Raw genomic sequence first — 27,939 nt, 5'->3', positions numbered from 1 at the left:
TTAAGTGATCCGAACACATGGCAGATACTCATTCTTTAGGTACTACTGCACAAGACTTAAGAACATATATGGTATTTTGCAGTATACGAAATATAAAAGCTAGCTTACATATATAAAATGCATCTTCTCCACCATTTTAATTTCCCCTTTCTTAAAAGGTCATCTTTTAATTCATTTTTCGCCCATTCTAATGGAAACATTTTCATTAAGTTGACCTGTACGGCACTGAGCTTATCTTCATAAATTCCATTTCAATTATGAAATAAATGTTGGCTTATTCAGGTACTTCAGATTTCTTCTGTTGATTTTCCATAAGCTTGAGGCTTTTTTACTCTCTTAACCTTTAACCATGCTGGTGGCCTTGGTCTACAGTAATAATCAAGCCATCATTACCTTTTAAGAACCTCCACCTCATCCATTTGCCATGGGAGTTCTCTTGTGCTATTTTCAGCAGCAAAAGACTGTCCAATTACCTTCCTCTATTCCTGTAATTCTCCTCACCTGCTCACAAAACACATTTACAACCTCCCCTCTGCCCTATTTGATTATCCAGCAGTGCTGGCCATGAGAGGCATTGGGGTAATGATAGGCTTTCACAACCATCATGCTTGAGGATGCAAGAATCAGCAGAATGGTGGAAATGAGAAATGAAACAAGCTAAAACCTTTAACTGCATTGCTGGTCTCTATGAACTCCTAGCTGAATGCACAGTTTCCCACATCCATTAAGCACTTTGAACCTTGCTTTCAAGCTGGATTGTATTAAAATGACTTGACTTGTGAGAATAAAAAAAAACCAGGATAGAACTCTTCCTATGACTATATAAAGCCTCCCTTTCCTCCACATTACATCTGTACAAATAAGGATGATTTGTTCAGCTTTGATTAATTGATATTAATCGGTCAAGCCATGACAGGCAGCACTGTTAAAACAAATGCGAAACAAAATATCAATCAATTCACAAAGCAAGCCCAATGACATCACTGGTGCAGCAGGCAACTTTTGTCACAGTAGTTGCGCTCAACACCTCCTCAGCGAGTGGTGGGACTGCCTTGATTATGTCAATCCCTTACATCAATGACACCATAGCAACCAGGCTCAGCTTTATTAATTATGACAACTTCATCTGTTGTGGCAACAGGGACAACTGAAATGTTTAATTAAAAATGCAGAAGTTTCTCAGGGGCAGTTGTCACCATAACAGCATGCAGATACGCTTTCTGCGCATTTGTAACACTTCGTAACAGTTACTGTCTAACTTTGCAGGTTTGCCATTTCTCTGGCCACAGGATACTTTTCACAATGAATTTTCCACTCCAACACATCTACTAAACCTTCTTTTCCTGACAAATGAAGGCCATTATAAATATGATACAATTATTTTATATTAAATGTTATTACATGACCTTCACAAACATGACACACCTTTTGGTCTACAGTAGTCTGGCTGGCACTCACACCAGCAGTTAGAATGCCAAAAAATAAAAATAAAATAAAAAATAACAGAATCTAGAGCTTCTTTTAGGTTTTTTGGAATCAGCCTCAAAGATGACTTGGGGTAACAAAGTGGCTGCCAGTCTTTGAACCCAAATTGTCAAGTGATCCTGATGAGCCCCAGATACACAATATTTGGTATAGCTAACAAAAGGAGGCTGATGAGAACTCCTCATATGTAGCACAGAGAGATGGGTGTGAATTCTGAGCTGTTGTACCTTCTTGCATGCCATACACATAGAGGTACTAGAAATGCAGGAGTTCCTGAGACCCGCCCCCCCAATGGATTGTAAACACCTTGAAAGATTGGTTTAACAAAGACAGAATACCAACTTTTTATAGTACAGCTGTTGTGAAGCTTAAATATCTAAATTGTACTATGGGCTGACGAAACCAGAGAACCAGTAACATTCGTGCTCATCATTGTTCAGTTACCTTATATAAATATGCTACTTCAATATGCATTTTTCTGTTTTCAATATTTTTTCTTCTTTTGAGTGTTAACATATAATGCTGGGGAACACAGGAAACTTGGAACAGCATAAAAATATAGCCAGCACTTAATGGTATTCCCAAGGGTTATTTTAAACTGTGCATTAATGTTTGTGAACAGCAGCAAAGATGCCATTTTTTCCCCCTAAGGGCACAAGAATTGGTCAGATGATATCTGCAGTGGCTTCCTTTCCTATGTAAATAAAAAAAGATATATGCATAGCCACTCATATGTTATACACTACTATTGCCTGAGATTAACCTGCATGTTAACCTGTGGATTAGTGCAATGTGGATTTTACCTGCAAAATATATGGCTTGATTACGCCCTCTTAATATCAAAGCATACCAGGGCACACAGTCTTCTGCATCCGTCTTACCATCTTCCAGTTAGTGAAGACAGCGAAAGTTCTTAGTAGTAACTGCAGCCTGCAATTTATGCATATTCCAATGCAGCTGGTTCAGCTAACCATGGAAAAACTACATTCCCTACTTAAATCATTGATAGTAAGCAAGTCAGTATCTCTGTGCCCTAAAGGCAATTTGACCAGGGGGTGGGGCAGGGTGGGAGGGGGAATAGCCAAACAGCAACTTTAAATGGATGAACGGATGTTGTGGAGTATGTAAGAGACTGTAGTGAACTGAGGTTTTTATTTATTTTTCCAGTAACTCCCTATAATCACTCCACCCCCCCCACTCATTGCCTGAAGGGAAAGTGTGTAACAATTCCACTAAATCAACACGGTTCTAATGATCTCACTCACTTGACCCCCTAGCACACCAGTGTCAGATGCAAACACGCTTACAATAAACTTCACTCCATCTTTAGCTCCTCTCTGACAGGTTTTGATTCATGGGGTGCTGAAACCCATCTGAGGAAAATTACCTCTATCAAAACACTGCTATCTCAGCATCTATCAAGCTCTGCTAGAGCCCTGGGGCATGCTCAAATATGCACATGGGCATTTGTGTATGTGAAGTGGGGGGTGGAAGCTGACCTTTCCTGCGAAGTGACAGATATATTTCTTGAAGCTGGTGATTTCCAGGTTTTCTTATTTTACTACTCACGTAGAAAGATTTAGAGAAGGATCCAAGGTACAAAAGGTTTCCCATGTAAAGTGTTTTTATTTTATTTTATTTTATTCAGGTAGGATTCTCAAATCTGAGATCTAGTACACAGCCAGGCATCCCAAGATACTTCACACTTTAAAAAATGAAATCTTTGTAAATAGCAAAACAAAACAAAACCCTGTGCAATCACAATGTTTGAAGTTGCATGAATATTTTACTGCAAGGTACATGGATTAAGAAGCTCCGCATCAGAAAAAAATACAGTCAACTCACAGAATCATTTTTTAAAAAAGAGTTCTCGCTCTTTTGCCTGAGAAGAAATGCTTAGAAAACACAGACAAAAAGCTAAGTAAACGGAGGAGGTAGACAAAGGATTTCATTGGCCACAAGCCTGGGGTTTTTTTTTGAAGGGGGGTGTTATCTGCACACATCTCCTATGCTTGTCCCATGACTCCTACTTCTCTATAACTATCTCCACACCTCTCTCTCCTTATTATTCTGCTCTTCCTGAAAAGTTCCAAAATGTTTTACTACATACAGACTTGTAAGCAAAACGATGCAAATTTTTGTGTGCACACAAATACACACCATTTGTAAAATAAGCACAGAACTTGCATTACTTGGAGAAAAACATATACTTGGGGGGAGCACAGGCAGGAACTGAAACAAAAAACTTTGGTTTCAAATACAAATGAAACGGATTGCTCCACTGCACTTTCACACATCTTTCTGTGGCGAGTTTTGTGGACAGCCACTGGAGAGAGAAGCTGCAGGTTATATAACTTGGCTGTTTAGGAAAACCAGGTTAGCTCAGTTGGGAGAGTGAGTGTGGTGCTGATAGCGCCAAGGTTGCGGATTCAATCCTCGTTGATCCTCGGGGTCCTTTCCAAATCTACAATTCTATGATTCGAAGTTCTGCTTTCCTTCACTGTTGCTATTAAGAACCAGCGGCTAAGCAGGACCTCCAGCTGTTGTGCCATGCCACTGGATCGTTTTGTGGGAGTGGAGAGTGACTGAGAACAGGTGTTGGTGCAGAGCAGAGACAGATGCTTTCAAGCCCTTTAAAGCAGCAGATAAAGGCAGGGATACTCTTTGGGTGGCCCCAAGAAGGATCTGACTTACTGGATTTTGGTCATCTAGAAGTGGGGAGGGCAGAAGAGAAAAAGTTGCCTCTTATATTTTAGGAGTGGTTTCCATTGCATAAAAAAGGAAGGAAAACCCACATTAGGCCAATGGCTGGACGATACCTCTACTGCAGCTTTGCTAGGGCGGGGGCTCCATTGGATCTTCACCCCTTTGTTTATCTAGCACAGGGGTCAGCAAACTTTTTCAGCAGGGGGCCGGTCCACTGTCCCTCAGACCTGTGGGGGGCCAGACTATATATTTTTTTTGGGGGGGGGGGAATGAACGAATTCCTATGCCCTACAAATAACCCAGAGATGCATTTTAAATAAAAGCACACATCCTACTCATGTAAAAACAGCAGGCAAGCCCCACAAATAACCCAGAGATGCATTTTAAATAAAAGGACACATCCTACTCATGTAAAAAATGCTGATTCCTGGACCGTATGCTGATTTAGAAGGCGACTGGGCCAGATCCGGCCCGTGGGCCTTAGTTTGCCTACCCATGATCTAGCATAAAGATCCGCTGCTCTCCTTTACTGAAATGGCATCTCCTTAAAAAGGCTCAGCAGTACTTGTTTGTGGTTCTGGCATAATTATATCCAAATGACTAGAATACAGATGTTGAATCCATGTCCTGGGTGAGTAAGAGTGAAAATAGGGTACAGGTGCATAGAGTAAAAAATCAAGTATGGGGCACAAGCTAGATAGGCATCAGGCATCCCCAACCTTTGGCCCTCCAAATGTTTTGGACTACAATTCCCATCATCCCTGACCACTGGTCCTGTTAGCTAGGGATCATGGGAGCTGTAGGCCAAAACATGTGGAGGGCCACAGGTTGGGGATGCCTGGGCTATATTTATGGAAGGGATATCTGACAGTGGTTTTGCCTTCAAAGAGTTGTAGCTTGTGCAATAAACAATTAGTGTATCCCAAATGGGCATATAAAGTATCAACCAAGGAGGCAGCTTAATAGCAGGTGGGGAATCTTAGTCTTGATAACCTTTGGATATATGTTTAGTTTTTTTTTACTACAGTACTGCCTTTTTTATTTTTAATAAATGTTTTATTCAAATATTGCTTATTGCATTCTTTTATTCTTTGCCTAGGTAGCTGTTCTGGGCACCTCCATTTTTTTAGGGAGAAAGTGGGATAGAAAACTATCCAAATAAATATGGAAACAAAAATTAAAAAATTGTATACATTCATGAGAGTAGCATTTATTAACTTGATTTTTTTATCACAAAGTACCTTTTATTGGCTGTCAGAATAGCCAGTCAGTCAGCTAAGCACCTTCCCATTAAACAGCCACCATCAGAACTTACTTCTGGGAATGAGGAGCTCCAATCTTTGCAAATATCTAAGAGGAACAAAAGGCAGCACTTTGGATCCCCAGAAGCTTCGTGATCTAAGAGTGTCCTCAGAAGCCCAATCTCTTGTAGCATCTTTCAGAATGGATTAGCTCATCATTATGAAAAAGTCTGGTGTGGGCTGTTCATTGGGCAACTCCCAGTTCTCTCCAGGTTACCCTGATGCTCCAGATCCCTTTGTCTATCAGCAGGAACAGTAGCAATGGGAGTAGCAGATGTGTTATCTGTGATGGGGGCCTTAGAAGGCAACTTTCTGCAAGAGGCTGGGATTTCACTCAAAGCCTGCAGGTGATATATAGGTGAGCCCGGGTCAGATTCATCTGATGAATGTTGAATGTCTTTTGTTTATGAAGGCCTTTGTTTAGCTGGTTGCTTGGGAGACTCACTCTCCGGTACAGATAGTCTGCAATTGTGGAGAGAATTCCTTTCCAAGATGGCCCCTAACAGGAGGACCCTGTTTGTACGGTGCCCTGGCTGCCCCATTTCCCTCATCACCTGAGATGGAAGGATGGTTGGTGCCTTTGGGGTTCTGCAGTTGTTTACTCTCCTGTTAAGTCCTTATGGCAACAGTAGTTAGAAAGGACAAATTCAGACAGGAGGTTTTCACAGATTTTGTGATGGCAGCAGATCTTGGCAAGGCTGGGATATACGTGTGGAGGAATAGGGCTTTCCCCCTGGAGATGCATGCACTACTGCGAGGTTGTTAAGCAGCTGCAGATCATTGTCTCAGATTTAGTGGGTCTGACCACGTGAACAAAATGGTGCCATTTTGTTGAGAAAGCAGTGTCTTCCCAATTAACCCATAAGGAAGGGAGATAGGAAAAGAGTAAGCAGAAAAGACAAATAATAAATTTTAAATCTCTATGAATGAAAAGAGGAAGACGACAAAGAGAATGAAATAAGTTGAAATTTGAAATAAAGACTAGCTGGAAGGCAAGTACAAATGCTGAAGTAAGAGGAGGCTCTATCTTGGGTAAAGGCAGAGAACCAAGTGGGGTGAAGACTACAATACCAGATTGCATGGCTCCTTGACTTCTTGGGCAATAGAAAGAGTCAACCCACACTTACTGTATGCCTCTTTCATTCCAAAATGAAAATAAGCTGCTCTGTGATGCCCTAGGTAAGAATGACTTGTCCAGAGAGCAGGTAAACCTCTGAATGTTCAGGTTCAGCAGGACCACTCATTTGTTAGAGCCAGATTTTGAAATATTGGAGCGCAATGTGTGGTGAGAACCTTGAATTATTGCAATGATGAAATATTCTAGTTTGAATTACATCCTACAGAAGCTGAGGCTGCTGAAGAGACTCTTAGGTTGGGGAATTGTTTTTTGGGGGCGGGGATGGTTGTTGCTGCTATTGATATTAATTTTTTGTATCTATATTTTTATAACATGATTTAATGTCAGATTTGTTTGAATACTTTTTGATGTGTTTTATTTATCCCTTGACAATTTTTGTTACATTTGTTGCAAGCCTCCTTAGGCATGGTTCACACAACATAGTAAGCAAAAGACCTCGTTTTATTTGTATAACAACTTTCCATAGTTAAAAAGCTTCAATCGCTGCACCAAAAGAGCCTAAAATATATTGTACTGTGCCAGATCAAAGTATCGGGAATCGAATCCCCGCGGCGGGGTGAGCTCCCATCGTTTGGTCCCAGCTCCTGCCCACCTAGCAGTTTGAAAGCACAATTAAGTGCAAGTAGATAAATAGGTACTGCTTTCTAGCGGGAAGGTAAATGGCGTTCTGTGTGCTGCTCTGGTGCCGGTTCGCTGGAGCAGCTTCGTCACGCTGGCCACGTGACCCGGAAGTGTCTGCGGACAGCGTTGGCTCCCGGCCTATAGAGTGAGATGAGCACACAACCCAAGAGTCTGTCAAGACTGCCCCGTACGGGCAGGAGTACCTTTACCTTTTACCTAGATCAAAGTATCCTTAGATGCCAATACCTGGCTTTTACCAGTACTATACAATTCAGAGTTAGGTGAAGGCAAATACAGAGCAATCAATCTCCATCACACCCTCCTTGATACTAATCAACATTCTAAGCATGCAGATACATCTTTCAATCTGCTTGGCTAATATCAATTGAGGGATTTGCCTTCATTGCATCTTTGGGTAATCTTTCTTAAAATAAAGAGCTACATTTCTGGCTCTCACAGCGTCCTAGGACACTATGCAAGAATTCTTTTCGTCATTAGCTTTAAGAGGATCCCTCTTTGTGAAGTGCAATTTTTTTTTGGATCATAGTGTAGGTGCTTTTAACTATTTATCTCTTTTCAATATACAGAGGGATGAGTCTTTACGTTCCTTTGAAGTGAAAGGAGGATTAAAAAAATGAAGCAGTGCTAGGGAAAGGCCTCCGTAAGTTGACTAATGCAGCTGGACAGACTCATACAGCAAACTACAAAGCAATCGAGTTTTCCTAGCCTCATCTCTAAGACAATGTCTGAATATGAAAATATAGTAAGTTACCTTGAGGAAGTACACAACTGAAAGATATCAGGCAACAAATGACAGGATGCTTTCAATTAAGAAAAGGTCCACAGGAGAAAGCAATGCAGAATTTTTCAGATGAACCCTCTCACATACCAGAATTGAGTTCTAGGATACAATTGAAGACAGGAGCAATACAAATACAGCATGCCTGTAAGTGATGTATGAGGCTTGGTATCGTATATTTAATAACAGGCAGTTCTGAATTCAGATGCTATACACTTTCCCCACTCATTATGTTCCTCTCTAAACTTCCAGAGTCTAAGGTTTAGGAATACACTGTGTATTTATCTGCATGTCTATGGTAAATAGCTACAGAGGGATAAATCATGGGTTTTTTCAGCCCTTCATACCAGCTGGTCAAGTCAACACTATGAAAACAGGTTCAATAGATCAATTGTGTACTCTGCAAGCATATGTGATAGCAGGGAACGGGGGGGGGGGGGGGAGAGAGAGAGAACTATCCTTTTTTTGCTTTAAACCTGTGGCCTGTTAATTTCTTCAGGTGTCCCTTTTTTAAAAAAAATAAAAATAAGCATGACATTATCATGAATTGCATTTTACAAGCCGGTGGGAGGGCATTTATATAAAAATGAACCCTTCTGGTCACCACTCCTGTATCTCCACTGCAGCATGACGGATGGCAGGATGAAAAGCAGAGCCTCCAGGCTTTCAGGCGATGGTAGATTAATGATGACATGGCCTTGACCTCCAAAAGGTAAAGGTTATGAAACACTCATGAGTAGCTGGCTTCCAATTTCATACCCAGAGGGTGAATGACAGCAACTGATAGTTTTGTTCTTCAAAACACTCTAATCCTGGGATGCACAGCTGTCACCCACCACCTTTTTGAAATTCATCCCAACATATTTATATCTTCTTGCTCTTTTCCCTAGTGGACTCTATTCTGTGTCTGTGTGCATCAACTACGCGAATGATGCTCAGCAGCAAATAGTAGGGGCAATGAAACAACAGGAAACTGAAAAGTTTCAATATAATCATATTGTGACACCACTCTCCCTTTTACAGCCCTAGAATGATATTTTGCCAAGTATTAAACTTGCTCAGTTACACATTACACATGCACTGTGATCAATGGCAGAGGCACAATCAAGGAGCTGTTAGTTTTATAGACTCCAATACCACTTACCTTCCCACTCTGCTTCTCACAAAAGGCCCAAAGAATATGTGATTAATCTCCCCCCTTTCAGGACTAGTCAGTCAAATCAACACAGCTCTTTAATCTCAAAGCCCAAGAGAAAGTCAAACACTGAGCAGTTCTTCCCATCCTCTAATAAGTCATGTTTCACCAAGAACTTGATGTAGTTGTAGAAGGATGTGATGACACTGAAACAATCTCTTTTCAGAGCCCCAAAAGTGTTGTTTAGAAATGAACCTACAGATGTGAACTAGTGTTAAATAAGGTTATGTTTATGTTTCTATACAACAGACAGCTGGCAGGCTCGTCCTACAATTTGATACAAAGAAAGGGCAAACTGCTGTAGTTTACCACACCATGATGCTAAGTAACACATAATGCAAGATGTCAAGGCAATGATGATAATCAATATTCAACTCTATATCCGCTGCAGGGTCATCACACCCCTATTTTGAAGACTACAAGATGATAAAACTAATAAAACAAAAGCAGAGTCAGTAACAAAATCTGATAATGTATCTAATCCGATAGAAAAAAGAATTAAGTTTCACTGTCAATGCACCTTTGCACAACTGTATCATCTTTTGGATTTAGTTGACACAAATTTTCAAGTTACACAGATCTCTACATCAAATACACAGGTCAGCGTTGGCATCATAGCAAAAAATAAATAAAAAAGGAAATGAAAGGCAGTGCAGATCCACCAGGACTGTTTCTTCTTTACTTGACTCTTTTTGCTTAAAGAATAAATACAAGCCAGGGAAGAGAGAAAGCTTAAGAGATCAGAATTGTTTGAGGTGTTGAATTTGTTAAAGGGCAAAGTTCTGAGAGCCAGCAGTTCTGAAAGCTCTCTGTGTCAAAATACCAGGGGCCTTCACAGATAAAAGTTTATGCTTGCTCCAAACGGGATCAGCAGGGGAGTGAGGAACAAAAAAAGTCACAGCCATGTGTTAAGAGCACACCTGCAACTCCCAGTTTAATTCTGAAGTTGAAAAGCATTCTTTGACCTAGACGTCAGAGGATGAAGCATACATATAAGGAATGCCACATGGCAGACTGAAAGAGACACATCTCAGGTGCAGAGTGAAAAAGTGAAAGGCTTTTGTGAGCTTTTTAATAACATAATGTAGCCTTTTCAAGATTCAAAAATATTCCAGGTAATGATGGATACATTCAACTACCACAAACACTAGCCTTTCTCCAGAAGAAACTTAGAAAACTTCTCCTTCCTCAGAGGATCAGATCACGCATTTAACAGTGTTCAAAGGATATAGTTAGGTAGCTTCACCTATTGCATTCTATGTACATGTCCACAATTAGCCTGACCCAGCAAAGGAAATTATGTGTGGGAGCAGACTTTTGTGTACATAGCCAATGCATATACAGAATCACAACTGGTTACATATTCACAACTGATTCCCAGTTCTCATCCAGGGTAATGGGAATTGACTGAATAAGGTTTTAGATGAAAATGTATGAACAGAGGATCACTAGATGATGTCAGTGATTAGAAATGGACTAGAGCTACAGCTTTTTAAACAACACAGTTAAACAGAAGTTTCAGTAAGCAGAGCTGAAGAACCAATATTTACTGTCCTCACAAATAATATGAAGAAGTCTTTTCTCCCTTATTTCAAATGTCAAATTGTATTTCCTTACTGTCAAAATCTCACTGTCAATGGTTGGAGTGCAAACAGAACACTACAAGCTATTTCTACTTCTCTGTCATGACTAGTGAATTTTGCTCAGTTTTATTTTTCTCATGTATTTTTTTATGTAAATAGTCTTACATTAATGATCTCCTGACCATTAGTGGAAAACCAGGGCATCTTTCAAATAAAATAAATTAATTTGGGGTTAGCGAGCTGTTTATCACATTGTCTCACTGCTGTTCAATGGACTGCACAGAAATAAGTTCCCCCAAGTTCAATAGAGCTTACTCCCAGGTAGTGGATATTGCTTAATGATAAGCGAACAGTTAATAATATAAGAATATTCTTATGACTGTAAAATTTTGCTTACTGCAAGCCCACTTTTTGGGAAGTTCACATCATATTGGGTTAAAAAGCTATTATAAAATCTCTCACTAAATATTTCATATCTCAGTTTAAGAAGAGCATTACTAATCATAAAATTCTCAGTAAACCTTTTATTACAGCAATTTATAGAGCTCACCAAACAAGCCAGCATCAGCTATGCACAGAAGAGAAAGAGTAGGGCTGGTTTTCATGACAAGCTAAGCCAAACATTGGGTTACTGGGACCGTAGAAGTGTGTGGACTCCCGGAGAGAAGTCATTTTTGCTTCTACACCAGGCTAAGCTTAACGTACGAGTGAGACAACTAGGACTTGTGATGAAGTTATCTCCTCACTAACCACAAGCTATAACCAAAGTTTGTTCCTGTGCACAGCCCACCAACTAGAAGGTAATGGTTTTCGATATACAGAGGACTAACCAAGATAACAATATCTGCAATTCTGGAATAAAGGTAATAATAATAATAATAATAATAATAATTATTATTATTATTATTTATACCCTGCCCATCTGGCTGGGTTTCCCCAGCCACTCTGGGTGGTTTCCAACAAAACACTAAAATACAATAACCTATTAAACATTAAAAGCTTCCCTAAACAGGGCTGCCTTCAGATGTCTTCTAAAAGTTTGGTAGTTATTTTTCTCTTTGACATCTGGTGGGAGGGCGTTCCACAGGGCGGGTGCCACTACCGAGAAGGCCCTCTGCCTGGTTCCCTGTAACTTTGCTTCTCGCAGTGAGGGAACCGCCAGAAGGCCCTTGGCGCTGGACCTCAGTGTCCGGGCAGAACGATGGAGGTGGAGACGCTCCTTCAGGTAATCTGGACCGAGCTATATTGAACATAACACCAACTTCAGAAGAAAGACCTCACATTTCAAAGCTTCAAGCCTGATCTGTACTGATACCAAATGCGCTTCTCTAAAGAGCTGTAGAAGAACATCTCAAAAGTGAGAACAGGAACTGTATTTCCCCAATAACCTACTGTAACTAAGACTAAATGTGCTTAATCTGAAATACCACATATTCTTCCTCTGCTTACCTCCATTACTCAATTTTTCTCCCCTTCTTTTGTTTCTAAAATGTTAGGTCCCTTGGGGCAGGAGCCTCTCATTCTTTATAAAGTATCATGTGCATGGATAGAACAACAAAAACAATCTCCATAAGATTCTGGAGACTGCTGATTTTATAAGCTTTGGATCAGATTCCTACAGAGTATCATTAAAAGGTTTTAGTTTATATTTAGCTGCTTTATGAATTAACAATGTATTACTGTATATTTTCTAAAATAAAAGAAGTTCTAGGACTGCTTTCAAAGACTTGGATTCCACTGCAAGAATGGAAGGTATTCAATACCTCCCACCGTCTGCAGCCCTTTGCACATACCTCAACTAGCGCAGAAGGTTAGAGAACCCTCTAGAACAGTATTTCAGGACTACACCCCACCCATAAACAGAAATGCCTGTCACATCCAGCAGGATCTTTGGATCTCCGCCAAAGATCTGAAAAAGCTACTTTTATCTTGAATAGATTTTATTACTAATTATCAACACATGCCTCTAAACTGAAACAGATGAGGGATGCTACTTAGTTTTACTAATAATGAAACCTGTGCTAATAATCAAAATATGTTATGGGGTTTTAATCAGATGCTACAGCAACATATAGCAAGTAGATCTCCAGGTCCTGAGCTACATGGGTGCCTCCTTTCCCCATCAGCACTAGACAACTGTTTAATCAAACTGAAACAGTTTAATGAGGTACAGAAGGAAAATTATGAACAATGGCACAAATTCCAGAGATGCTGGCATTTTTATTGAGCAAGAAAGCACTATTATAAATCCCTGGAAAATGTTTGTGGTGTAAATTAGAACTCTTAAAAGGCTTGATTATTCATGCCAAAGAAAAGCATTGCGGTTGGCTTGCACTGAACTGACCTCATGTATGCATTCCCCTTACTTTAGATTACTTTTGTTTTTCACGGTGAACAGGAGTTAAAAAAAGAAATGTGACTTCAGGTTTTTTTTTGTTAAAATCAGAATAGACCCTTGAAGACTCGGAGTGAGAGCACAGTTCTCTATTCTCTCCCAGTTGCTCCTCCAAATTCCTGCAGCCAAGTGGTTCAACAGTTTCTGAATGGCACACATAATGACATCATTGATTGAACTATAATAGAAAGGAAAGGGGGGGTGGGGGGAAAAGATGTATTTGTGTTACAGACAAAAGATAAGTTCTGTTTCACAGCAGGGACAAATGAAGAACCAGATGACTGGACAGAGTGAGGTCGCTGAGTACCCCTTGCCATTGTTTTCGTTTTAAGCAACCTTTCCACTACTCCCTAAAGGTTTGTTAGGGACTCAAAATCCTTTTCAAATGGCACCGTGGAGAAAGGAAAGATCAGGAGCCCTGCTGACCCTTCACAACTCTCTCATCATTTATTTTTAAAATATCATGTATTGTAAGTGGGGGGAATGATATAAACATTAATAATAGTATAGTCCTTAACACTGAACAATGATATCACCAGGACTATTGGAAATACATAGCTAAGAAGCAAGCACCATTCAAACCTCTTTGAAACACAGAAGGATCCATCTTATATTTTTGCATTTTGGTCTCTCCCCCCCCCCCAAGTTACTTTCTCCTAGATAGGCTTGATGGGAGACACAGCTCTAATATGCTGAGAAATCACTCACAGGTATTTGGACCACACATCTGGAGAGAGTGCTATTTTGAGTGGCTGAAAAGGAAGGCGTTCAATGTTTGCAATATCTGGATTGAGTTAATTGCTAAGGTCTTTGAAAGCTTATCTGCAGAACTATACTTGCTTTATTCCTGGTGATATATGTTAAAGATGTCAAATGAAGTTATTCTAGAGTATATCAGCAAGAATAATACAGCTTCTGGAATCAAAGAGATCACAAAGTCTAATGGACAAAAATTTAGTTACGAAAATCATTGGGAGTTCAAAATGGAAAACCTCCAACTGTTAACAATGGAAGAACATTCAAAACACTATGTCAAATAAATGCACCCCTGCCTCCCTCGTTTTCTTAGATTCAACAGATGGGCCCTTGTGCAAACGCATGTGTGTGCAATGGTAGAGGCCTGGCTGGAAAGCTTAAAACGGCTCCATAAAAGACGGACTGAAGAAAAGGAAATATGAATTGGCCCTGCCCCGTAGTTTGACCAATTGCAGCTAAGAGCTGGGTGGAGTCATAGATTTTTTATAAAAAAAAAGTAGACTCGGATACGCTGGCTTGCTTCCTTTTTGATTTGAAATGTTTGTTTCGGGCTTCTCAGCAGTACGTAAAGGCAATAAATGGGCAGGGGGAATGCTGGCCTGCAATTGTGTCCATATAAGAGGTGCCAGAACTGTGCTCCGACACATTCCAGCTGAAAAAGGTCTGGTTACAAGGTTTAACAGAGAAACAACCTGCAAAGATTTGGATAGTAAATCAGACCTGAAACAGGATTTTAAATTGGTATATTTATTAAGGTTTCAAATAAAAAATAACTCTCCCCAGGTCTACAAGAGTCTGCTCTTTGTAATAAACAGAAATTCTTACTAACCAATGAATTTATTTTCTTCTTGAGGGAAGGAGGACAGCTGAGTATGGTGATAGGCCCTTCTACCAGGCCACAATACCATTTTATCCTAATGAGAAATATACAGATCCTTATTTAAAGAGAAGGTTCCCAGCTCAGATACACCATGAGAAAAATGATTTTCAGAGTCAAATTTTGATTGAAACAGCAGTGAATGGTTCAAAGCTCAATCTGATTAAGGCTTTCAAGAAAATGCTGAGAACTCTAGCATACTGCAGAAGAAGTGAGAAGGGTAAAATGAACTAATGTATTGGGTGATAACTTGGGGAGGGGGGCAGAGACTATGTTCAAATCCAAGTTTCAAATGCTTAAGATTGTCTTGTGGCAGTTCAAGATTTCCCTAGATCCTGCAGTGTCTAGACTCTTATTTGATTGTAGACACCAGGACAAAGGTTCTCCAAATAAGCTTATGAAGTTTAATGGTGAAGGAATGTCTTGATACAAACAAGGTGTTTCTCACCTAGATGCATAACTTAGTGAGTTGGAAGATTCGCTCAATTTCTATATAACCTGGAATTCCGTATCTTAATGAAGAATGGGGTACTGATGTAGGAGATGCCTGCTGGCTGGTAGGAATCCATGGGTCCGTTGGCAACAGCTTCACTACACTGGAGAATTACAAGTGTCTTAGTCAATTTGCTGGAATCAGTAGCACCATAGCCTGCAGGTCCTTAATCTTCCTAAGTACATTGGTACCTCGGGTTAAGTACTTAATTCGTTTGGAGGTCCGTTCTTAACCTGAAACTGTTCTTAACCTGAAGCACCACTTTAGCTAATGGGGCCTCCCGCTGCTGCTGTGCAGCCAGAGCACGAGTTCTGTTCTCATCCTGAAGCAAAGTTCTTAATCCGAGGTACTATTTCTGGATTAGCGGAGTCTGTAACCTGAAGCTTATGTAACCTGAAGCGTATGTAACCTGAGGTACCACTGTACTTGTATGAGATGAGAGGTAGAAATGAGAGGTAGAATCTGTGAAGCATATAACACTTTCTGAACCAGTCTGCTGATAGGATGTCCACAACTGCAGATTCTCCCACATTAAGAAACTTGATGTGAATCTAGGCAGCTGATTTTGAGGAACCAGCGAACAGTTTCATGATGGCTTTTCTGAGCAATCATTTGTGAAACACTAATTGGCCTAGAGACCACTTTGCAGTATCTAGCTTTGGCAGCCAAGCCAAAGATGTTCTGTCTTGATGAACTGAAGACATTTCTCTGTATAAAATAACAGGGAGGTGGTTTCCTTAAGGAGTATTGAAAATGTACTGATAGGCATTTGCTACTACATTGATGAGTACCTAATGTCCTGGTAGAAGATGGAAGAAATGCCGCAGTGCCAGTATGATTGCCCAAAGTTCTAGGGAACTGATGTTCAATTAAATTGTTTCTGGAGACCACAGGTCTTGGTGCTGTACACCTTTGCAGTGTGCACCTCAAATTTTCAGACTGGGATATGTTGTCAAGAGCACTTGGATGGACTCCTGAATAGGAATCTCCTGGCTCAGATGAGTCAATGATACCCACTATCTGAGTCGTCTCCAGGTTGAGGTTGTTGGTTATTTGCAGTGGGTATCCTAGAAGAAATGTCTGAAATACATGCAAATAATCAGTCCCCCAAATCTGGAGACTGTAGATGAGACTGAGGTCTCAACCATAACTTTGTTGTTAAAAAGCTTCCGGTGACTTGGCTATCTGCAAGATATAATCAAAGTGTTCTTCATTTTGTTGATGATGAAACTGTGTTCTTGCAGAGTATACATCATCCTGGTCATCATCCTGGACAGCACTAGGATTTAGAGGATGATCAGACTAGAAGATTGTCCAGATATGGCTAGATATTCATTCCTTTGGTTCTGTGCCAATAGGATCTTTATAAAGACTCTGGGAGTGGAGAGGAGATGAAAATGAAGAGTTTGGAAAATGCAATTGTTCTTCACTGTAGCTCAGGGATGAGAAACCTGTGGCACTCCAGATATTGTTGGACTTCCAACTCCCACCATCTCAAACCATTGTCCATGCTTGCTGGGGTTGTAGTTGAACAAACAGGGAGGGGCAGGTTCCCTATCCCTGCTATAGGCGAAGCAAAGGAAACTATGATGCCCTGGTTTGACTGGGACATTTAATAAGCCTCTTCAGATGAATGGATATCAGATAATAATTGAGTCTGAGGCATGCTAGGATGAAGTGCAAGATCTCTATGCAAAAAAATTTACTTTGGAAGGTGATGATTGACCATCTTTGGCTCCAAGATGAGGAGCGTGGTCCCTGGTGTGTGTGTTTTTTGAGATAGTAAAAAAAGGCTGAAAACATATCTTGGTATTTAGAGGAGGACCTGGTTTATCGATAGCTGATGGTGGTACTGAACTGCTCTCCCTGGGGATCTTGCAAAAATTCTGCAAAATACCCTTTTCCCACTCTCCAGATCCCAACAGTCTGTCATGGACCCCTTCCAAATCTCATGGGATGAGTCTCATACAGGATAATTGAGCATAGGGTTGTGCTGGAAAATCAGTATTGGTCATACTTAGATTGCTGCTGCTAACTGGATGGGAATGACTGAGAGGTTGATTGGAACAGAAAGGTTTTTTGTAGGCACAAAACAGCTGAGGCTGTTTGTTCATTGTTTTCTCTCCCATGTATATGGGCTTGGATTTCTTCTTGGTATCTGCTACAACCACATTCAAAGCTTTCCTCAGAGACATGTACTGGAGAACACTGGTTGGTTTGGCATCAGCCACAGAATTATATAGCCAGATATGACTTCCAACTACATTGTTAGAAGACATGGCTGAAGGTTCAACCTTCAAGCTGAAGGTTGCTCAGAAAAGCACCTGCCAGGAAAGCCAAGACAAGTGACCCTTTGCAGAGTAGTATCACTAGTGTCGTTGTCTATTGTTCTCCAGAACTTCATTCACTCAAGTGAAGACTGTGCAACACATCACAGGACACAAAATCATGCTTATTATCAGAAAGTTGATTAAAACTGGTGACATTAGTGTTGGTGTGATTTGGGTGTGGAAGGCTTGACTAATTCATTAAATTACTACACACACAGGTCTTGCTATCCAAACATAATGCATTTGCAGGAAATCGTTTGTTAGGCAAGCATTTGCATAATGCATTGATGAATTCCACTGATTCCTATAGGGACATTTTGAATGTGTTCCAACCATAGAATTTATACATATGATTGGTGAGAATTTTAGGTTGTTTTTACTATTGTTTTTAATGTTTCTATAAGTCGTTTTGAGTCACTTTTGCGTGGAAAAAAAGTGACAATAATACTTCATTTCTCTACTTCAGTCATAAGAACCACTCAATACTGAAGTTATGGATATTTAGAACAACAAAGTCCCAGTGCCATAAAGATTACAATCAAAATTTCATCTAGGGTAGAGGGAAGACAGAAAGAGGGAAGGAAAGGAAGAGGTAAGAGTAACAGAGGCAATAAATTATCACTTCAACATACTAGAGTGCAGAAATTTTATTAGAGAGCGGTAGGTATGAGTGCAATGCACAGACATCAATACTACCTGTTCCAGAACTAGCTTCAACCAAATGTAGGTGGACCACAGGGCCAGATCCAGCATTTCATTTAAAAAAGAGACACAGAGAATGTGGACTAGATACAAGGAATAACAGAAAAATAGGAACAAGGGAATGGGGGTCAGGGTGAAGGGTCAGCTTCTGACAGAAGTTGCAAAACATTTATTGGACATTTATCCAGCTTGACTATTTCTAACTGGTTTAATTTGCTTAGAGCCTTAAAGGGCTTTAACTCTGAATATGTAATCATTTTTATTGAAGCTAAGCTTGAGATTAGGAAAGGCAGTATTTGGGAAACCTGAGAGACAGTATCACTCCGGTTAACATATTTCTAGGAAATACAATGCCTTCAAAAACTGGGGCTGCAATTGTGAAATAATATATTTTATGAGAGTAAAGACCTGCCTACTTTTTCAGCCATGCCTAATAGATTATTGAGTGAAATGGTTAGACTATATATTGAGAGACAGAAGACACCCATCCTTTATTAGGCCCTGCAAACTATACAACCTATGTGATCAGTGTAGCCTGGCACAAGCCACTGGACTCTTCTTATAAACAACCCAGAGCGTGGGGGAGGAGTGGCCTTGCTTTCAGCATCCCTGTGTTGAAATGTCCATGACTGCCAGCACTATTCTTCACCTTGTCACTTCCCATTATTCTAAAATCAACAGGCCTACATTCATGACTACTCAACTTGGAGCACAGTGACATCATTTCAAGGCGGCAGGGAGGGGGGAGCATATCAAGGGCAACCCACTACACTGGATATGCGTATACTGTAGATGCTTTACTTTAGAACAGATTCATACTTTACATTTGGAAGTCAGGTTCAAAGTGTGCAATCTGCTGATTTGCATATATGGCATGCAAGCCAATCTAAAAATACTAATAAAAATGCCATTTCAGTGAGAATGACAACATCCGCTTATACATGTTTACTCACAAGTAAGGCCCAATGTGTTTACTGGGGCTTATTACCTAGTGAGTTAGAACTGGAGGCTCAGAAGCAATTCTGAATACAGCATTAGCTTTGAACCAGTATGCCTCATATTATGATTCTTCCCAGTGGAATTTCTCCAAAGAGACAAAATGCAAACCCAAATTCTAGATACAATCTCTTTCATATGTGAATTAGGTTCTAATATAAAGCCTCTTGAATGGAGAACTTATGCAGCCTCTCCCTCCCCTTGGATTTGTAAAAGAAAATCTACACACATTGGCAAGCCGAGGGCCAAGCTAGATGTACCAAAATTCATACTTTTTAAAAATGGTGCCTGAACAGCCATTTTTATTTTGAAGAATAAGGAACTGTGGGGTTGCAGTCCTGAACATGCTCATAATCTGGACAGCACCTGGACCAGTTTCTTGCTGGAAATCACCCCCTCCTTGGCTGCTATTTGTCCCCAAAGGTGCAGTAAACTACATTCTGGGGCAAAAGGCAGCTGAAGTGGGAGGTGGTTTCCTGCAGTAAATTGGCACTGAATGCTCTAGTTATCGTAATATTGTGTAGCGGACAAATGATGGCTTCAAAGGAGAGCACATCAAGAAGGTAACAGACCAGAAATCTTTCAATCTTTGAACCTTTAGCCCCATCATGAAGGTGCCCCCTTTTCCTTTTTTTGTTTTAATTTACTGCCTTTCCCCTTTTTTCTCTTCCTTATCCATTCCCTCTTCCTTTTAAAACACTGTTTTTCTCCTTCTCTCTCCCCCCACCCCCAAAGTTATAAACACCACCACCACAAAGGCGGAAGGGAAGAATGGTAGTGCTGCCACTTGCGTGACCCATTTTAGTCAGGGTTCAACCCATTTGTGTAACCTGACAGCACAAGCTTATACATGTTTACTCAGAACCATGTTCCATTGTGAAGACAAGTGCACTAGACAGGGTGGCTAACCTGTGACCTTTTGGATGTTGTTAAACTCCAACTCCCATCAGCCCAAATCAGTAGGGTCAATGGTCAAGGAAGATGGGAACTGGTCCAGATTTGAAAACCAATAAATATTACATTTTTACAGAAACTGCACAGACAAAAGTGAAAAAGGAAATAAGAGTTTGAGTTGAAACCTGCGAAAAGGTATGGAATATTTCTCAGGATATATGGGAATAGGGGTAACATTGTATGAGGAAACCATGTGCAGCTTGTAAACGTAAGGGGAAATGTAAGAGCAACAGAGAATGACTACGAAGTTGCTGGCAAAGCCTTCCAACCATGTAACCACCTTGGACAGAGCCTGGTTTGCTCCCAAGAAAACCAAGATATCTCATCCTTTGGAAGTAATAAAATGGCTGGATCCTGATGCTCTTATATTGTAACAAAAATCTTGTCTAACGTTCAGAAAGCTCCCAGACCACAAAATCAGTGTGGTTCTATAGCAACATAGCTCCTTTTCAGGATAAATATTTCCTTTTCAGCTTGTTTGAGCTTAAGAAGCAAATGCTGCAATTAATTTTCCTGCTATCTTCTGCAGTAGTGTGTTACTAGATCAAGACCTGCTTTGAATGCTATAGGAGTACTCAGAACCATAGCATGGCTGAAGCTTGGCAGCCTGGAACCTGATCAGTGTTTGGATAAGGTGCCATGTCCCATGTTAGCCATTTTCAGCTTTCTAAGGGACGAGTGAGATAAAACGGTCTGGTTCCCACATAACACTAAGCCAAACCATGGTTTAGCACAAACAAAAAGGCTCGTGGAGAAGAAGTTGCAACTGCCTTAATCTCTTTGGAACACTCTGCTACTGAAATGTTAAGATGTGGCTTTGACTTAGCTCCTCATCTGAACCCAGGCTTGTGGTGTAGCTCTATCCGGATAAACTATGATCTGTAGTCAAGGTCTGTCCAATGGCTTACCTCAGCGCAGCAGCAAAATGACTGGAAAAGGAGCCAAGTGGCTGCAATCTCCAATCCAGGACCCCACACGTTTGCTTGTTTACACTAAACCAAAGTTCGGCTTAGAGTTATGTGTGAACAAGATCAATTCATAATACAATAGTAAATATTACTGACAATTTTGGAAAGAGTGCTGCTGCTGTGTTCTCTGCTTGAAGTATAGTACTTTGAGGAAAAGGGTATTAATTGGTAGCATGGATTTCAGTTAATAGTTATAAAACCCTACGTTAGGAGAAGATTAGCTTAAATGGTCATCAGATCTTTTGCAGCACTTTCCCCCTGCTCTTGTTTCCTATTGGTTAATATTTTTCCATATGGGAACTGGTGGGATGTATTTGAAAATATTGCAAGGAAAAGAACAATCCAGGAAAAGAATCCTTCCTCAGCATACTGCTCTGAACTTTTTGAAAGTGTAAACTGTTAAGCCAACTGCTTTCTCATTATATATGCACAAAACTGCCACCCTATTTGCCTTCCCAAAACCACATTATGAAAAATGAGCTTTGCTAAGCCCATTTTAGAAAAACAAACTGTTCCCTTCTGCCTCTATAATAAGCCTTCACTAAAAAGAATTAAGCTACATTAAGTTTGACCAAAATTCACTTTTAAACTTTTACTGGTTAACAATTACTTTGTCAATCTATGTGCTACTACTCATTTGCAATCAAACTACAACTTTCATCAATCTTATACACATGCCAAGTTTAAAAAAGGATTGCCCTTTTCCCACTACAAACAGGAAAAAGAACAAAGCAATCCATGTAGGATTTTTTTTTTTAATCCATGTAGGATACCTATTGTAATTTATTGACAAAAATGAATGGAGAAAGACTCAAATTTCTGAATGTTAACCATAAGCTCTGTCACATCAGAGGTGTAAAAATGCAATACACTTTGCAGCTGGTTTATTAAGTGGTATCATATGATTGTACAATAGGTCCAGTTATGACAAATTTGGGTATTACTGCATTTCTAAAGAGATTCCTACTTGTTTTCCAAGCACTGTTAACTTTTTGGGTTTAAGCAGAGGCCTCAAAGTTTCAAGTAGAGCACTGAGTCTTTTGTTTCTTTTCGACTTAAAACCCACATTTGAGAGTTGGGAGAAGCTGGTGCTAATGTGTTTGAGGTTTGATCCTTGCAATTTTTGCTCCATTTGCAGTGTGACTTTGACGTGCTGGTACTTTACCTCCCTAGCTCAAACCTCTGACAGGCTGCAGGTTAATTAGCTACTTGTAAAACAGAACAAGACCCTTACATTAGCTAATGTGGAGCACAAATTATTTTAGTCATCTGTTCCGACTGGGAATGGCACCAAATAATGCAATGCAGAAAGGAACATTTATGCTAAGCCAAAGGCTCTCTGAAAGAGCCCCAAGCTTCTGTTTTGTGGTAATACTCTCTCTGCTGGATACCTACAACCTTGTTTCATGCATAAAAAGAAAAAGCAAGCCCTCTGAGAATGCGCTTTTGCGTTACGATGCAAGCAACCCGCTCAGCCTTCTGCAGCACTGAAGCCTGCAGCTATCAGCTCTCCCACTGGGAAGCCAGAGGTTCAGAGTGGTACAGGGAGCAGCTGCTACAGAGGGGAAATTTACAAGGGAAGGGAGCAGTTTAAGTGTAACTTGCAGAAATCAAGGGATAGCAGCCTCAGGTCAGAGGCTAAATTTTAAAAGGAGGCTTCCCTTGAGAGCATGGGGAGGGGGTGTGATTAGTTCTGGAGAGGAAAATGCTTTCTTGATTTATTTTAAAAATTAATTTGATGGCTCCGTGCTGACAGAAAAAACAAGCAAGCACCTGCCACATCTATTATACTAGACAGCGACAGTCACCACCTCTATTCTACTGTACTAGTAGGAGCTTTGTTATCTTTTAGGAAGAGATGTTTTTAACAGAATAGATTCTACAGTGGCAGTGGGTTCAAAGCTACAGATTAGATGGAGAGCCTCTTACTCAGATCTAGGTTTGCTCCCCTGATCCCAGCAGGCTTGAAATTGCCCTTGGCTATATTCCTCTTCCCCCACCTCTCTTGTTCAAAACCAATTTGAATGGGAAATGAAATGTGGCTCCAGAGACAATGGTTTACTGTAAAGTTTTTGCTGCAATGCGTGGTGTTAAAAATCTGCAAAGACCCATGCAACCAGGCTACTCTGTAATGAAAAGCTATAAAGAACACCCAGGTGGGAAACACAATACCAGTGGCTAATTGAAGCAACCAACAATATTCCTCAATAGAATTCACGAGTGCTCTTCAGAGAGAGAGAGAAAACACTTCTAAGCCTCTGAACTCTACTTCCTAATAGAAGATCACAACAAATCTCAAGACAAATCATCATAATGTTATTGCTTGTCACTCTGCCTCATATATGCAAGGAAAACCAGAACTGGAGACAAAATGTTAGTGTTTAAAGAATACAGATGCACAGAAACATAGATTTCCAGACCGAACCTAGCAATCAATTTCTGACCTTGGATATGCCATTCTCCTATTGGTATTTTCTCCCCATGTATAAAGAGGATCAATTCTCTGATGAAGCTAGCTTCGTTTGTATTCTTTAACAGCATTCAAATTAATATTTAGCACTTTTACTTTGTCAAGTACTGAACAGGGAATAGTTGTGGGAAGCTCTTTAGAGAGAGATTGCAATTCTTATGAATCGTCATCTAAACAATTCCGCTCAAAAGGAAACTTGGCCATAAATGCTGACAAAGCATATATTCTTCCTGAAAAATGTGCACTCCTGGTGACAGGGTTAATGATGTTTGAGCAGCCTCTCACCCTGACCTGCCCCTCCACATATTCCAGCTTTAATGCACTTGCATGATTTCACCCTTCCCCCAGAGCAGAGGGTGGGGAGGAAAATGGCCTCCACCTCCAGTTATTTTCTACATGGTTTAACCCCCTGGTGCCAGGTTTAGTGCCTTACTGCAGAACGGAATGCATTAAATGTGCAAATCCCACGAGGGATGGAATAGTTTATCTGGTAAGGGGTTAAGACAAAATGACAGCCTTCCTCATTCACGAGGCTTTTTCCAGAAGAATATTTCCAAGTCTGAAATAATCAATATACAGCATTCTCTCTCCCCTCCCCCCCATTCCCAAATCCTGTTTTCTTCTATGGTGGTACTGAACTGGAGAACTGTCAGCAGGTTTCAGGCCCACAGAGAGTAACAGCTCAGCCTAATATCAGTTTCCAGATCTAGATACGCCCCCCCCCCCCTTTCCTCATGTCTCTCATCTGTAACGCAGAAAATTATTTGGGAAAGATTTTAGCAACATCACCTGTTCTAACAATTTCAGCTGAAGGATTTCTGGCCACCATTGAACTGATCCTAACTTCTTTCAGACATTATGCTTTTTTTATTGGAAGCATAATGAACCCAAGTCAATATTGGGAATGCTGGGTCCTGAACTTGGTGGCAGATAGAACCCAGAGAACTAGAGCTTAGTTCTCACTATGTGCTAAAGCTGCTTGGGGTGCACTGCAGGGGCTGGGAATCATATGACTGAATATTCCCAGATGCGGAAATTAAAATAAGTTAAATAAGCTTTCCACACAAAAAATTAGATAGTAGTGAGAAGGGCTCTAGCTTAGTCTTCTCCGTGTTGTATTAGCTTTCTGTCTGTAGAAACCCTCCAGCAATCTGAAGTGGTACAGTCCAGACTTTGGGTGAAATCTAAATTGGAAAGCTTTCTGCAACACTGTGGGCAGCCTCATTCCTTAGCCAGGGTAGTGGGGAGGGGGACCAAGACACAAGTGAACATTTCAATTATTCTGTTCTAAAAGGACTGGTCCCAAGTAATATTACCCCAAAATTAGTAAGAAACCTATGCTAAAAAAAGAAAGAAAAAGAAATTAGAAAGCCATATGTTCCTAATTCAGCAATAAAGCACTGCTGCATGATCTCTTAACACAAACCCTTTAATTCTATAAATTGGGCTTGGAGATAGTCTGATGATAGGGGAGATTAAGATCCTTGATCGACCAGGAAGTTTCATCAAAGCAAGTAAGATAAAACAAGTAGGATTACAGGATTAAGTGATATATATGCTGCAGTTTTTCAAATATTTATTGCTCTAGTAGTGCTTGCCCTGGAACCTTACCTTTTTGGAGGCTGTGGAGACATTCAAGCCAAATCTCTGAGCCCTTTCCTTTAATTTGTCTATATTTACCTAGAAAAGTCACAGGAAACAGTTTAATATAATCTCCACTCATATTCTTAGATTAAGGAATCCTAAAGACAATATGCACTTATGCCAAGGAAAATGGAAGAGATCTGAAATTTAGTGTTTGTATTGATGGATTTGCTTAACCCTAATAAAAATCCTCTTTCTATACTGCAGCAACCCCTCTTACCAATTACGGAGGGAAGGAGAATAAGAAGATGGCATCCAGAAGTTCAGAATTTTACTGCAAACTGCTTCTAAGAAGGATTTGTGCTAGTGTTTTAGTAGAGGGATTTTAAAGAAGACTGATTCTTCTATTTTAAAATGTGTTGACAACAGTAAAAATGGAGCCATCACATCTGTTGTTGCCAAGACAATTGTGTTTTGTGTATCTTCAATAAATCATGTTTAACGTATTGTGATTTTTTGGGATCTGATTTGCATTTTGAACTCTATAGCAACATGTATATACCATTCAACTCTTAAAGATAAACACAGGAAAGTATCAAAAAGAAAATATATATTTTCACCAAATTTCAGCACCATCTCAGATTTGAGAAGATGCCATGTCTAATTACATTCAGAATTAAGAAGCACTTGGCATGAGCTGAATGTTTTAGCAGCTTGCGCTGTGTCCCGTCCCCCCCAGTGACATATTGGGGAGCAAGAAATTCTCTGTAAAATTGGGATCCGTCTCTTTCTCTTGGCAATGTTCTCACTGGGAGGCAAGAAGGAATCTTGCTGGGCACTGCTTTGCAGATAAATTCTTTTAAAGTGCTACAACAGCACTTTTAAGGACATGACAGGCAGCAGTGTCATTCTCCTCTCTTAGCAAATTGCTATGGGGTGTAATGGCAGCCCTGCAGATAAAGTTGAAAGTCTGCAGTTGCCAACTTTAAAGGAGGCCAATCTGCACCCCTGCTTGATTGCCCATTTCAAAAATAACTGAAACAGACTTTTCTTTTTTGGGTGTGGGTGTGATAAAACTCTTTTTTTTTAAAGTTCTCTACATTCCGTTTCAGTCCTAATTTGGCCAAGAAATTTACATTAGGGAAGTTTTGCATAGTTCCCTTAAAGCTATTTCAAGCAACATAGCATCCTTTATGAGGAATATCTAATAGTTGCTAAATGAGCATATATTGCAAAGATTTATACTATGAGGGACCCTGGAATCTTTAGGTGGGAATCTATTTCATGATATTGTCAAAGTACTTCCCAAGTAAGCAGCAGAACAGAAGACTGAAACTAGCATTTGTTCTACTAGAACGATCCTCAAGAAACACTGCCTAAATTAGCAGGGCAACTAGCCCTTTGTTCTTAATACTATTATCAGTAGTGCACACAGTGCTTTGCAAAGTAACATAAGCAACACGTTCTAAAAGTGTAGCCGTGTTGTAGATTAATAAGTCAAAAGGAGTCAGGCTCCTATCGCAAAGAATTGACAATCTAAATTTTGACAATAGAAGAGGCATGTCTTATCGGAGGATGAATATGAACAAATGCCCACACTTAGACATCATTTTGGCTGGAAGTGACAACTATAGGGTTAAGCCAAAAGCTTCACAGAGGAAAGAAGCTTGAAGGGGAGGGAAGGTAGTGGTGGAGAGGTGGCAGTGGGAAGGAGCAACTTCCAGGCATAGAGGTAAGGGAGAAAGTGAAGAGACACATGAAGGAAAATAAAGACTTTTCAAGAACTGACTGTTGTCAACGAAGGTCATAAGCAAAGATGTGCCAGAAGAAACACAAGATGAGGCAAATCTGTTACGTTTGATGGCAATGGCAAGGCATTGGTGCAGAATGGGGGGGAGGAAGTGATTGAAGGGATTTGAGTAGATGTGTCATATAACTTAATAAAAAGAGAAGTGAAGAAATGAATTTGGGCAACAGCTTTTTAGATAGTGAGATGTGACAAAGCAAGGTCAAATAGAACAAATTAGCAGTAGTTAATGGAGGAGGCAACCAGAGAATGAACCAGTTTTTCATCTGATGGACCAAAAAAGAATGGACAGATCTGTTGGATATGGACTTTGTGGCAGAATGAATATGGGGAAGCCAAGGAGAAGGGAAAATGGGGGGGGGGGGGCAAAACCAGCAAGGCTTCTTGCCTGGTTTAGTACCTTTGAACTAGAACAGAATCTGAAGTTGTACGTGGAAGAAAACCAATTAATATGCCTGATTTCCTAATACGATAGAATTGCTTTTAGCAATGGAATAAAGAACACAATAGACATACAATATGCATCTCATCTTCTACTCCATTAGGCACCAAAGAACCACAAAAAGTGAAAAAAGAAAGCAAAATATTTCAAAGAACTGGATCCAAACAAAAATTATATGCTTGTCTTGAGGCGCCCACTCACTAAAGAGCATTGTTTTCAGATACTGTTTTTGTCTGTCAGTCCCCCCCCCCCCCCGGGTGGATTCACTAGCAAGTTTTAATGAATGAAGTACCATTGTAAAACCAAGCCAGCTATAACTGTAAGCAAAGTAGCTACT

General features: G+C 40.3%; 1 protein-coding gene and 1 long non-coding RNA gene across 3 annotated transcripts in view; one reads left to right on the top strand and one right to left on the bottom strand.

Moving 5' to 3' along the window:
* The window catches only part of SARNP (SAP domain containing ribonucleoprotein), a gene marked incomplete at its 5' end in the record, with an annotated part of 56,760 nt that overhangs the window by 4,881 nt on the left and 23,940 nt on the right, over positions 1 to 27,939 (bottom strand). Inside the window, one exon of one of the 2 annotated variants that reach the window (XM_083727841.1) lies at positions 25,381 to 25,449. The exons of the other annotated variant lie outside the window; for it this stretch is intronic. Coding sequence (XP_083583967.1) covers positions 25,381 to 25,449 — 69 coding nt within the window. The remainder of the gene's footprint in view (positions 1 to 25,380; positions 25,450 to 27,939) is intronic. 2 annotated transcript variants of the gene reach the window in all.
* Positions 8,483 to 27,932, top strand: LOC310839353. The gene is made up of 3 exons (XR_014561466.1): positions 8,483 to 11,628; positions 20,408 to 20,466; positions 25,621 to 27,932. It is a non-coding gene; the product is annotated as an uncharacterized lncRNA (long non-coding RNA).

Source organism: Podarcis gaigeae (assembly GCF_964106915.1).
Source record: "Podarcis gaigeae genome assembly, chromosome: 2".
NCBI classification, from domain to species: domain Eukaryota; kingdom Metazoa; phylum Chordata; class Lepidosauria; order Squamata; family Lacertidae; genus Podarcis; species Podarcis gaigeae.
Note: the sequence above shows the minus strand (reverse complement) of the source record. Positions and strands in the feature narration are given on the sequence as shown.